Source organism: Corapipo altera, unplaced genomic scaffold (assembly GCF_003945725.1).
Source record: "Corapipo altera isolate COAL_440 unplaced genomic scaffold, ASM394572v1 50, whole genome shotgun sequence".
Lineage (NCBI taxonomy): Eukaryota > Metazoa > Chordata > Aves > Passeriformes > Pipridae > Corapipo > Corapipo altera.
This window is the reverse complement of record NW_020884889.1, coordinates 581,725-593,960: the sequence shown is the minus strand read 5'-3', so window position 1 is coordinate 593,960 and position 12,236 is coordinate 581,725. Positions and strand designations below refer to the sequence as shown.

Sequence of the window (12,236 nt, the reverse complement as noted above, 5' to 3'; positions counted from 1 at the left end):
GCCTTTTTTTTTCCCCACTATTTTTTTACTATTTCTTTACTAATTTTTTTTATTTCTCTACTATTTTTTTTACTCTTTTTATTTTTTTTTTTACCATTTTTGCCTTCCTGTTTTCTTCCTAATTTTCTTCCCACTTTCTCCCTATTTTCTATTTTTCCTTCTTATTTTTCCTCCCCTTTTTCCTTCCTAGTTCGTTTTCTTTTTTTTTTTTTTTAACTCCCTTTTAAATTTTTTTTTCTTTTTTTTACTATATATTTTTTTTCTTTTTAACTATTTTTGGCCGAAGGGGGAAAACCCCGGCGGCGGGCAGCACCCACACCCGGCGACCTCGTACGGTGGAGCGGCCGCGGGGTTGCCCCGGGCTCCCCCCGGCCGCCGCTCCCCGCCCGGCCCGGCGTTGGCAGCCGATGTAGGGCACGGCGCGGCGCGCCCGAGCCCCAGCGCCGCCACGGGAGCGGCCCCCGCGGCGCCGTCTATGCCCGCGCCGCCCCGCCGCCCCCCCCATGGTGCGCTCCGAGAGCCGCTGGGCAGCGCCGCGGGGACTCCGGGCTGCGCCGGGGCTGCCATGAGATAGAGCCGGCGGCGGAGCGAGGAGCCCCGCGGAGGAGGGCGCGGGGCGGGGGGGAAGCGGCGGAGAGCGACGCGACCCCCCGGCCGCCCGCGGGTCGTATGTTCAGGTCCAAACGCTCAGGGCTGGTGCGGCGACTTTGGAGGAGCCGCGTCATTCCGGACAGGGACGGCGGAGATGGGAGCGCCAGGAGCTCGGGCCACCACGACCTCGGAGCCGGCGGGAGCTGCAAGATCGCGGAGCGGAGCCCCTCGGTAGCGCGCTCGCTGCTGCTGCGGGAGGCGGAGGAGCGGGGCGAGGCGGCGCCGCGCGGGGACCCCATGGCGGAGCGGCGCGGGGCCCGGCTCCGCAACCCCGCCGGGGCCCCGGAGAGCGACGGCCGGACCGTGACCTGCTGCCTGTTCTCGGAGCGAGAGCCGGGCGGCCCCCAGCCACCCCCCCCCGCCGCCGCCGCCGCCCCCTCCGGCCCCGACGGCGCGGCCGACGGCGGCTCCCCGGAGCGGCGGGGCCGGGAGGCGCGGGCGCGGCTGCTGCTGCTGGAGCAGGAGCTGAAGGCCGTCACCTACTCGCTGCTGAAGCGGCTGAAGGAGCGCTCGCTGGACAGCCTGCTGGAGGCGGTGGAGTCCCGCGGGGGGATGCCCGGAGGCTGCGTCCTGGTGGCCCGCACCGAGGTGCGCCTGGGGGGCCTGGCGGCGCCCCCGCACCTCCTCCTGGGCAAGCTGTTCCGCTGGCCCGACCTGCAGCACCCCGCCGAGCTGAAGCCCCTCTGCGAGTGCCAGAGCTTCGGCGTCGCCGACGGACCCACCGTCTGCTGCAACCCCTACCACTTCAGCCGCCTCTGTGGGCCAGGTGAGCAGCGGCGAGTTGGGTTTACCCCCCGAAAACACCCGCCGATTTGGGGGTTCGGGGCTTCTGGGCCCTTCCTGGGCTTATCTGAACCCTCGTGGATCAGCGCTGCCCCGGCCCCGCGGGATGCCCGGGGGGGAGATGCGCCTGGCGCGGGGTCCCCGCCGGGCATCCCCCGCTCCCCTGCCGCCAGCGGTTCCAGTTGTGCGTAAAAAGCCCTTTCTCTTTTCATTTCTTTTTTTTTTTTTTTTTTTTTTTCCCCTTCCCGCGGAGTTTCCCCGCGCTCTGGGAGCCGGAGGGGCGATAATCGGCGGCTCCATCCCGCTGGCGCCAGCCTGGCTCGCCCGTATCGGAGCCGGGCGGTCACCGCCGCCGGCTTAAAGCCGCAGGACCCGCCGGGCGCCTCGGGGGGGGCTGCGGGGATGCCCCCGCCGCGGGGATCCCCCGACCCGCGGGGGAACCGGGGCTCCTGCATTTCTCGGGGGGGTGCCGTGGTTTTTTTTTTTTTTTTAGCGTAGGCAGATTGTGAGCGTTTTCAAGGAGTGAGTTTTGGTTTTCTCGAGGGTTTTGTGTTTCTCTCAGCAGCGCGCGATCGTGTTTCCATGTGAGCTGGGAGCAGTTAAATGGAGCAGAGGCGTGCTCATGGTTGAGGTGCAGAAATCAAAGTGATATTTACAGGACTGGATAAAACTCTGCGACAAAACTGGACAGTTGGATTCGTACTGACAGAGGGTAGCATTGAGTGGGATCTTAGGAAGAAATTCTTCCCTGTGAGGGTGGGGAGGCCCTGGGTTACCCAGAGAAGCTGTGGCTGCCCCATCCCTGGAAGTGTCCCAAGGCCAGGTAGGATGGGGCTTGGAGCAACCTGGGCTAGGGGAAGGTGTCCCTGCCCATGGCAGGGGTTTGGACGAGATGATCTTTAAGGTCCCTTCCAACCCTAACCCAAACCACTCTGATGCTGATGGTCCCTTTTTTTTGGCAAGAACTTGGATTTTCTCTCTTATTTTGCAATCTGGGCTCCCGCCTCACTTTGTGCTTTGCATCATTTCTTTCAAAGAAACTTCTCTGCTGGGCGTGCTTCCCCCGAAGGTCGCTAGAGGCTGGAGGCAGCTTTTTTACTCCGGTTGGATTAGAGTTGCGTTTGTAAGAACGGGGCGTTTGTTTTAGAAACGAGCGAAGTTTCCCAGTGACTTTGCTGCAGCCGTGGTGGTTTTCCCAGCCGTGTGCGGCTGCCAGCCCTGTGCTGGGAGTAGTAGAAAGCAGAGCTGTTATCAAGCGGCCCCTTATCGCTTTGATAATGGGTGACTGTGCCAGGCCCCACCCGCGCCGGCTGGGCGCTGGTGGCAGGAGCCAAGAAAAGGCCCTGATGCCCTTTTCCACAAGTGGCTCCCTGCAGGGATCATCCGTGTTTCCCACCCAGTTTACTGTGGGGTGACATAGCTGGGGGGTGGTGTGAAGGCAGCGAGGTGCTCTGAAGAAGGCCCCTTTGGCAACAGCTGGGACCAGCACGGCACAGTTTGGGCTGTTACATCCCCATGGGGACTGTGGCACCATTATTTTTTATTTTTGAGACTCCTAAGCCCCCTGTGAGAAGAGCATCCTGCTCCCTTAGGGGAGATGGGGAACCTTTTCTTACAAGCAGTAGATGACCCTGAAGCCATCCCATGGGGAACACTGAGGTTCTCTTTGAACTCACCCAAGCTGAGCTGCAGTTGTTGGCCGAGTGCTTTCAGATCAGGGTGGGAGCTGAGGAGCACACTCGTGTTTTGGGTGTCTGGGGTTAATGTGATGCCATTGATTTTCGGTACAATTTCTCACTGAAGTCGATGCCTGCTCAGTGCTGGTGCCATGGCTTAGCCCAGCTGGCTGCACACTCAGTTTTGCCAAATTATTATTCAAGAAACAGATCATTGTCATATTCTGGAAAAGGAAAAAAAAAACCCTAATGAGGACATGGAGTAATGAAGGGCCTTCATCAGTCTTTTGCATGGTCTTGACCCTTACAAGGACAGCAAGAGCCAGTTGAATGACCTGATTCAGCAGAGCACTTCTGAGGACTTGCTGAACTTGGAGCACATGACTGCTGCAGTCCTGCTGCCTAAAGCTGAGCGTGTGCTCAGGAGCTTTGTGGGATGGAGGTGGGGGTGAGCAGGATCATGGATCTGCTGCTAGGTCACTCAAGTGCCGAGGGCTTTGGTGGGAGGGACCAGAATTTGGTGGCTTGTTGGCTGAAGCCAGCCTGGCTCTGATGTCAGCCTTCATGGGCCAAGAGAGGAGCATCTTTTCATCACCCAACACCCTCTTTCAGTACTTGTGTGTTTGGGGAGCTCTTGTTAAGTCCATGTGTGTTGGAGCCATGGTTGGAAGGTTCTCTCCCAAGGCAGTTGATGGAAACCTTGTTCTTTGGGAAGCACCATCATGATTTGTGTGGTTCAGACTGGGTGTCCAGGCATGGATATGGGACAGGGGTGTAGGGGACGCTTGCAGTGTTTTCAGTAGTAAAGCCCACTTTGAATGGTCAAGGTGGAACCCCCCATTCCTCAAAATTTGGGAAAATTCTTGGTCTCCAGTTGCTTCCGAGTGTTTTTTTTAACCTTGGGAGAGTTCCTACCCCAGAAGAGAAAGCAGGAGGGTTTGTTGATAAACTGAGCACAGCACTAACCTACAGTTTTGTTTTTCCAGAGTCTCCACCACCTCCCTACTCTCGGCTGTCTCCTAATGATGAGCAAAAGCCACTGGGTACGTGTTTTCCCTCTTTTGATGTCCCGGGAGCTCTTTCATGGTGCAGTCCCGGTGTTGGTTCTGAGACAGCCCTCCCTGGCACGTCAGGCAAAAGCCAACAAGTTGGGATTTTATGGCTCCTCATTATTTCTGAGCAAGCATCACCTGACAGGCTTTAAGAAGTAAATGGATGTCAGTTTATCCTCCCAAATTACCATGTAGACACATGCATATTTTCCAAAATAATATGAAGCTCTATTTTTAATGAAGGCGTAATGAAAGGTTACCAGACGTCATGTTTTGTCTGCGTGTGTAATCTGTGGGATGATGGAGCAGAGGGGGAGTGGGAGCCTCCTGGGTGCCATTTCCATAAAGCCCTGGCTGCTCTGCACCTTGGAGGAACCAGCTCTTACCTTTCCTCTCTGCTCATTACAATGAGATGTAAAGCCTTTGAAACTCGGCACCGTGTAATTTCTGAGTGGGGTATGACTTTTCCTGGTGAATTATGGGAGGTTTTCAAAGCAAAGGTAGTGAAAGTGGCTGGGGTGGGTACCTGGGCACGGAGTGAAGGGTGCTGGAGAGCCTGGCAGCCTTGGATCCTGGTCCTATGTGCTGGGACGTTGGCTTGGAGATGTTTCAAGTTGGCATCGCTGCGTCCTGCCCATATTTCTCAGTGCCTGCTTCTTGCTCAGTTGAATGGGAAGCAAAGCTGTGGGAAAGAAGGGAGGAATGCCATGTCCCATGTGGGTTTTTTGTTGGGATCAGTGCAGTTGTGGGATTTCTCCCTTCTTCTGTGCCCGGTGCCTCTGACTTCTGGGCGTAGTGACCCAGGTGAGCCACTCTTGCTCCCCATCAGGGAGGAGGCAGACAGGGTTTGGCAGGGTGATAGGAATGGGACAGTGTTCCTGCCTGTCCCACCCAGCCCCGAGGGAAGGCGGGAGCTGTCCTGTGCCAAAGGTGAGTCCCTGCCCTGGCGTCTCCCTGCGGTGCAGCCACATGGGCACCGTGCCTGTCGGAGGGACTGGTGCCTTCATCGCCACAGGGCCGTGACCTGGGTGTCCTGCAAAGCCAAACTGGCTGCTTGTGGGATTTTTTTTTTTCCTATTTTTGTTAGGTGTGGAGGCAAAAAAAAAAAGGGAGTTGTCCCTCCCTGCGCTCCCCCTTCCAAGTTAATTCCCTTTGGAAACTGCTTGTGCTGCAGGGAGAGATGATAGTGGGCAGCACGTGACTTTATTAAAACAACAGCCAGGGATTGAAATTTGCTTCACTGGCTTGTTTGATTGGAAAAATAATAGTTAATCTGTGAGCAAACAGTTGAGCACTTAATTAGAGGGGTGTAAGCAAGAGAGAATAACAAAGACTCTTAACTTGTTAAAACAAAGTTTCCTTCGCTTCAGCAAAGAGGAAGGAAGGAAGGAAGCAAGAATAAACAGCTTCAAGAATTTTAATGGTGATAATTAAGTATAGTAACTCTGACTTGTTTAGAGGCTTAATGTAACTTTATCCAGTAAGCACCAAGTTCCTACTTGTTTGATCAACTTAACTGGAGTTATTTTTGTGGTGGAGGCAATTCAGAGTTTGCATTTGTAGCGTGGTGGAGCTACAAAGTTAATCGTTGCTTTCTGGCTCGGTGGAGAGTTTCTCTCAGGGAGGAGGTGGGAAGCTGGAGAGCCACTGGTGCTCATGTAGCCCTGGCAAACACAGGAGGACTAAAAGTACTTTTTTTTTTTTTTCCAGATCTATCAGATTCCACGTTGTCTTACACTGAAACAGAGGCTACAAACTCGCCCAACGTCACGCCCGGAGATTTCTCAGGTTGGCAGATGTTTGCGCCTTCCCACCCGTGTTGTCTGAGCTGGGGGCTGGGGCAGCACAGCAGGAGGGTATGGGGGGTGTGGTCCTGCTGTTGGTTTGTGGTCTTGGTGTGAAAGGGAGAGAGAAGAGAGCAGTTACTTGAGTTGGTTGGTCAGAGACGCCAGCGCTCCGCGGGTTGTGATAAGGCGCTGCTCGTGGGACGAGCGGGGACGTTTGGGAAGTGGCCACGTGTGTCCTTTGTGGAAGCCACCTGGACCTCTCCCAGGCTTCAGGGCCATGAGCTGCTGTGGGGTGGGGCTGTACACCTTCCCCATTTCCATGGCAGGAGCAGTGAGGCCATTCCAAATGATGCTGCCTTGTGGTGGTTCTTGCCGAGTCCGTCCGGCTTGTGTTACCTGTTGGGCTCTGGCCCCGCGGTGCAATCCCTGCTTTCATGAGCAGACTCCCAGCTATGGTGCCATTGAAGCTCCTGAACAAAGCTTGGCTTAATTAGGTCCTGGTTTTTGCTCTGCCCCACCCCTGCAACCTTTCATTCATTTAATGGGGCTCTGTGAGGCCTGGGGTGGTTTTACCTGACAGCAGGTAGAGTTGAGGCTTTCCTTGGCTCCACGTTGGGCTCTGGCTGCAGTGATGGTTCCACATCTTTCTCCTTGGTGTCTCATCCCAGACAGGGGGTTGACCGTGCAGGGGACAGGAGGGGCCTGTCTGCAGGATGAGGTTTAATTTCTTTGGCTGGTTAATGGTCTGAGAGCTGAGATGAAGGAAGACAAACCTTGGTCCTGGTGGGGCCCCACATGCCTCCTTCAGCGACTGTGGTGTGGGGTAGGATTGGACACCTCGGTGCCCAGTTGCCAAATTGCTGAGCACATGGATTGAATTTGCTACTCTCTCTGGGGATGCTGTAAGTTGTTGGTGGTGGAGGGGACCACTGGTCCCTTAGCTGTGGCTTTTCTCTTGGTGTTCTCCACCTGCAAGAGCTTATGGACAGTTTGTTGAGACCTGCGCCTTCCTTGGGATGTTCAGGCCGATCCCGACTCTGCAGCTCTCCGAGGAGCGTTCAGGCAGCAGTGCTGTGGCATGGTGGCACATTTCCCTCTGGGGATTTTCCCTTCTCCTTCTCCTTTAAGGTCCTCCAACCATGGTGGGCCGGCGGTGCTGCCGCGTGCCGGATCCAACCGTGCCGCCCGCCCGGCTTTTGTTGTGCTGCCAAGTGTCCAATAGCAGGGGAACAATTGATAGCCAGGCCTTGGATCATTCAGGCCTGTGCTGTAATAAATGTGTTTGCAATTCCTAACAAACATTCCCGGGGCTGGAAGCGCGTCCGTAAAGGCTCCCCGTGCCCGTGGCTTTTATCGTAACGTGATAATTGTCGTTAATTAGAGCGGCCGGGTTGGAGAACGGGGGGTTCCTGAGGATGGAATGGCTCAGCTTCTCTCACGGCCGAGTCTTTATGGGACATCTGGTGGGTTTTCTGGAAGAGAGGAGGGATTTTTAACTTTTCCTTGAACAATATAATGATAACATGTGACTGAGATTGTATGAAATCGGATCCCTCTGCTCCCCCTGTGCCGTTTCCAGTGGTGTAACTTTTAATAAGAGTCTGGGGCTGGGTGATTTATTTTTCCCCAGTGCTCACGATTGCTGAAAGAGGATAAGAGCTCTGCTGAATTAACCCATAAGTGTCATCACAGGGAGGTAAAAGGGAAAAACCCACTTAGGCTCCAGTCTACCTGCCACGTTTCAGTTTGTTTATTCTCCGTTTCAACTTATTTAATAGCTCTGCTTGAAGTGTAGGTCTGTGGAAATGGTACACAAAGCACGTGGTCTTCCCTGCCTCCTCTTGTGTACCAAAGGAGCTTGGTGTGCATTTAACTCCTCTTCCAAAAATAAGTACATTTTGGATCTTGCATCAAGCCACTACTATTTATTGCTCCAGCTTTGATCATCAAAAAGGCTTTTCCTACTAAAACCACAAAATTTGATTTTGGATAACAAAGAGAACCATTCTTCTTCTGTTGGTCCTTTACTTGATGAACTTCTAAACAGGAAGCTTTACCATGAAGGCAAAAGATGATCTCTGTCATATGTAGAAATTTTATAAAAAAACCAAACTTTTTGAAGTAGAACCTTTCATGGTCATAATAACACTTTTAAGAGGAAAAGTCTTCAGTGAACTAGCAGGCTTGCTATGAAATTCTGAAGAACAGCCAGTGCTAACTGGAAGCACAGGTTGTGGATAGTTGGGTGGATGTGACCTGTGTGGTGACCTGGATCCATGGATGATACCCCAGAGCCCTCTTCATCTGAGGTTCAGAGTATTTGGGTCATGAAATGAAATTGGCTGTCCAAGGATCAGTGTCCAGCCACAGCATTTCCCTTGGATTAGGGATGCTCCTGTTTCCTGAGTGAGGTGTGATGGCTTGAGAAGAGCTGGGTTGCTGAGAAAAGGCACTTGGAGGTGTCTGACCCCGAAGTTTCCGTCTCCTGAGCTCAAGCAGTGTCACATTCAGGCCCGTGAGAATACAAAGAGGGGCTCCAGCTTTCCCTCATTAGATTTATTTCTGCCTGGGGAGCGGAGCTGAACAGAACCTGCTGTTTTGGGGGTTGTATTCCTAACCCAGGTGGTTCCCTGTGCCTGTCCCCCAGGAGCTGGCAGAGCCGTGGCCCGTTTTGGCGTCCCTGCGGCTCCCAACTGGAGCCGGGGAAATACCAGGGAAAGGGCAAAATCCAGCAAGGCAGGAACAAAAGCTCAGCCTCGTGACTCATAATTGGTGGAACATTTGTAGTAATTTTTTTTTTTCCCTTCCCCTCAGACTTGGCTCCTCCAGCACATGCCAAGAAGCTGCTGTACCCGTTAGACTTGCCAGGCTTGTAGAGGGATGTGCCGCTGCTGCAGGAACTGGTTTGGGATGGTGGGGACGTGCTGGAGCAGATGTTGTGGGCTTTGGGATTGCCTGCCTTCCCCTCAGTCCCACAGGGCTGTCCCTCACCATCCCTGGGAAGGACCCTCTCTTAAACACCATGGGATAGCCCCTCTCCTCTTGCACAGCGCCTGGAAAAGCCCCAGGAATTCCTGCCAGCAGCCACCAGAGTTCTTGGTAGTGGTGGCATTAAATGGTGGAAGTCCCAAGGACTGTGCAGGAGGGGAGGGGTTGAGCACAGGTAGGAGGGTGGTCTTGCAGCTCAGGGCCCTCCTGCAGGTCTCTGTCCTGCCTTGGCCATCCCCAGAGAAGGTGCTGGTTTATTTTTGCCAAAAATACTGTTTTTTTTTTTTCCTAAACTTTGAAATCATTTCACTTCCCCTGTGCTAAAACTCTGCTGGTGAACCCATTTGTAGCTGAAAATGTGCATCCAAAAGAAGAAAGGATGAGTTGGTTTGTTGGAGGAGGAATGAATTCTCTCCACACTCAAGCTGTGGGAAGTTGTTTCCCACCTGAAAGTGGAAGCACAGGTTGAGTCTATTCCCAGCAGCTCTGCTGAGGTCCAGAGGATGATTTGGCAATGAGCTCTGCTTGGTGGCTTAGTCTGATGCTGGTGGAGGATAATTGGGAATTAACAGAGAGAAGAAATTGAGTTACAGAATATTCTGAGTTGGAAGGGACCCACAAGGATCATCAAGTCCAACTCTTAAGTGAATTGTAAACAAAGAGACTGAATGGGCTGGAACTTATTGAAATTATTTCTGATTATATGATTTTTTTTTCAAGGCCTGGGAAGATGAAAAAGATTTTACAGGACAGTGGTGGGATTGGAGGTGTTGGATTTGGGAAGCAGGGTACCTCCAGAGGAAGGAAGAAGGCAGGAACATGCCTGTCTATCCCAGCTGGTGACTCAGCCCTGCTGAAGTGATGCCATGGCTCCAAGCAAGAGCCAGAGGGTTTTTTTTTTCTGCTTCCAGCAATATTTAGGATGAACTTAAGGAAGCATATTTTAAAACCCACTGAATGGAGAAAGTGAACGTCTCTCTTCCTCTTCCCCCCCTAGAAATAACAGGCTGCAGGATTTATGCTACCAAGGAAATTTATGAAGATCCTGTGTGTTGGGAGAAGGAAAAAAAAAAAAAAGCCTGTTAAATATGTCAGGCGGATACGTGTGGCAACTGGGCAAACATGGCCCTTTCCGGCCTGGGGAGAGAGGTGGGGGAGCTACGGGAGGAGGAAAAAAAAAAACAGATTTTTCTCATTAATAGGGCAGCAATTTCTTCTGGGGAGGGAAATGTTGGTTTTGTTACTTTTTGTTACTTAGTGTCCCACCGTGGGCTGGGAGCTGCAGGTTGGGTCTGACCCAGCAGCACCCTGGAGCCTTTTCAGCCTTTCTTCCTCCTGTCCTGCAGAAACAGATCCATTCAAAAGCAGGCAGAACATCTCTGTGCATCCAGTTTAATCACAGACAGATGTCTATTTGGGCCAGTGATGGTTTTAGTTTCTTTTCTCTTTCATATTTAACTGTAAGCTTGCTGGCTTGTCTAACCCTGTGCAGTCTAGAACAATCAGGGTTTGGCTAAAACTTCTCCTGGTCGGAGGAACGAGCCTGTTGCCAAGAGCTACTTCTTTGATGCAAAAAAATACATCCTGGAGGTGCTTTGTCAGATGTTTTTATATTAAACAGTTTTTCTCCATGATTTTAGTTTGCCAATGGGAAATAAAGGGCATCTGTTTTTTCCAGAGTGCTTCAGAGAGGGTGGAGGCTTTGCCCATGTGGCCATGGATGGCCTTGGATGTTGGAATCCCCATGGGAGAGGGTCCTTCTGGATGTCCAGGACAGCTTCAGAGCAGTAACCTGCCTTCACTGTGGGTTTGGTCATGTGCAGCTCCTGGCCCTGCCTGGGGCAGACATCAAAGGTCACTTCTCAAACCACAGGGTGAATCATGGAGTTAATCCCTGAAAGGGAAGGTGGGGAAGCTCTGGGAGACACATCCCTGGGCTTTCAGCACTCTCCCTTTCAGAGAGGTGCAGGTGTGCTCTTTTATTCCACAACAGAGTTCTTCCTGGGTTGATGATTAAATCCACTGGAACCAGTGGATTTACAGGAGAGTGGGGGGGGTTTTATGCTCACCACGGGTGTGGAGTTCAAACATTCCTCCTGGAGTTCAAACATTCCTTTTTTTTGGAGCAGAGGGGAAAGGGATCATTGATTCTGTACCTGGGTGGGCTCCTCTTTGTGTCCAAAGGCTGTTAATGGCAGTGCTTCATCCATAAGTAAAGTAACCAGCAGGAAATATTCAACTTGGGTTCGTAATAAGCAGCTGAAGATGTTCTTCAGAGCACTGAGGCTGAGCAAGCATCAATATAGGAAAAACCTTTCAAGAAGTTAAACAACTTGCCAGCTGAAGAAAAGCCCCCTGGATCAGGGCTGGAGGAGGAGGTATTCCCTCCAGGGGGTTGTTTCTCCATTAAAACCCTGTGGGACAACTCAGGTTGGGCCACCAAACCCAACAGCTGCAGCGTCGAGGTCAGTGGGAGCTTCCTCTTGTGGGTGACCATGCTTGGGTGGTGATACACCCTCATGTTGACTCCTGTGCCCAATGTCCTGTCTGGAGAGGTGCCTGTGGCCCCATCCATGCAGAGCATGGAAGGAAGGTGGAGTGTCCACAACTGTAGGAGAGTTTCTGTTCATAAAAGGTCTCCTGTGAGTGATGGGCTCCCAGTGCAAGGCTTTGTCTTGAGATGAATGCAGAGCTGAGCGTGGGGAGGGGAGATGAATTTTGTGAAGGGTGAGGAACCCACGGGGAATTTGCTGGAGATGGGAAGAGGTGGTTTGTGCTGGAGGTCTCCTGAGGAAGGAAATAAAGATTGTTCTGAGGCAAGAAAGAGCATCAGCAGCAGCCTCCAAAAAGGTTGTCTTTCAGGAGGAAGGGTGTCTTCTGGAGAGGGAGATGGAGAAATGTCCCTTTGTTATTGGTCATGTGAAGGCATTGCAAGAGAGGTGACTTTGTCCAGCACATTTTGTGTCAAGAAGGAGGATGGATGGGAGTGAGCTCCCACAGCATCCTGTGCTCAACCAGGGCTGGTTGGTCCCAAGGAGCATCTTTAGTTGATGTTCTTCATCTGAGCTGGTGAAACAGTGGTGAACTCCCTCCTTCCCATGTGTTTTATCTTGTGAGGGACCAGGGAGTCATGATGGGAACCAGGGTGGATGGGGCAGCTGCTGGAGAGTTGGGAATTGAGCTGAAATCTTCTCTGTCACCTTCCATTGCTTCATGTGTCAAAACATCTTTCCCCTTGGATTATTATGGTGGCTGATACTACTGTTATAACCATCCACCAGACAGCACTTGAAAAATGG

At 52.5% G+C, this 12,236-nt stretch overlaps 1 protein-coding gene across 1 annotated transcript in view; it reads left to right on the top strand.

Annotated features, from left to right (window-relative positions):
* The first annotated feature begins 196 nt into the window (after positions 1-196).
* Positions 197-12,236, top strand: part of SMAD6 (SMAD family member 6) — a 40,624-nt gene continuing 28,584 nt past the window's right edge. Inside the window, exons 1-3 of the mRNA XM_027644255.1 lie at positions 197-1,417; positions 4,097-4,153; positions 5,873-5,950. Coding sequence (XP_027500056.1) covers positions 670-1,417; positions 4,097-4,153; positions 5,873-5,950 — 883 coding nt within the window. The 5' untranslated portion in view covers positions 197-669. The remainder of the gene's footprint in view (positions 1,418-4,096; positions 4,154-5,872; positions 5,951-12,236) is intronic.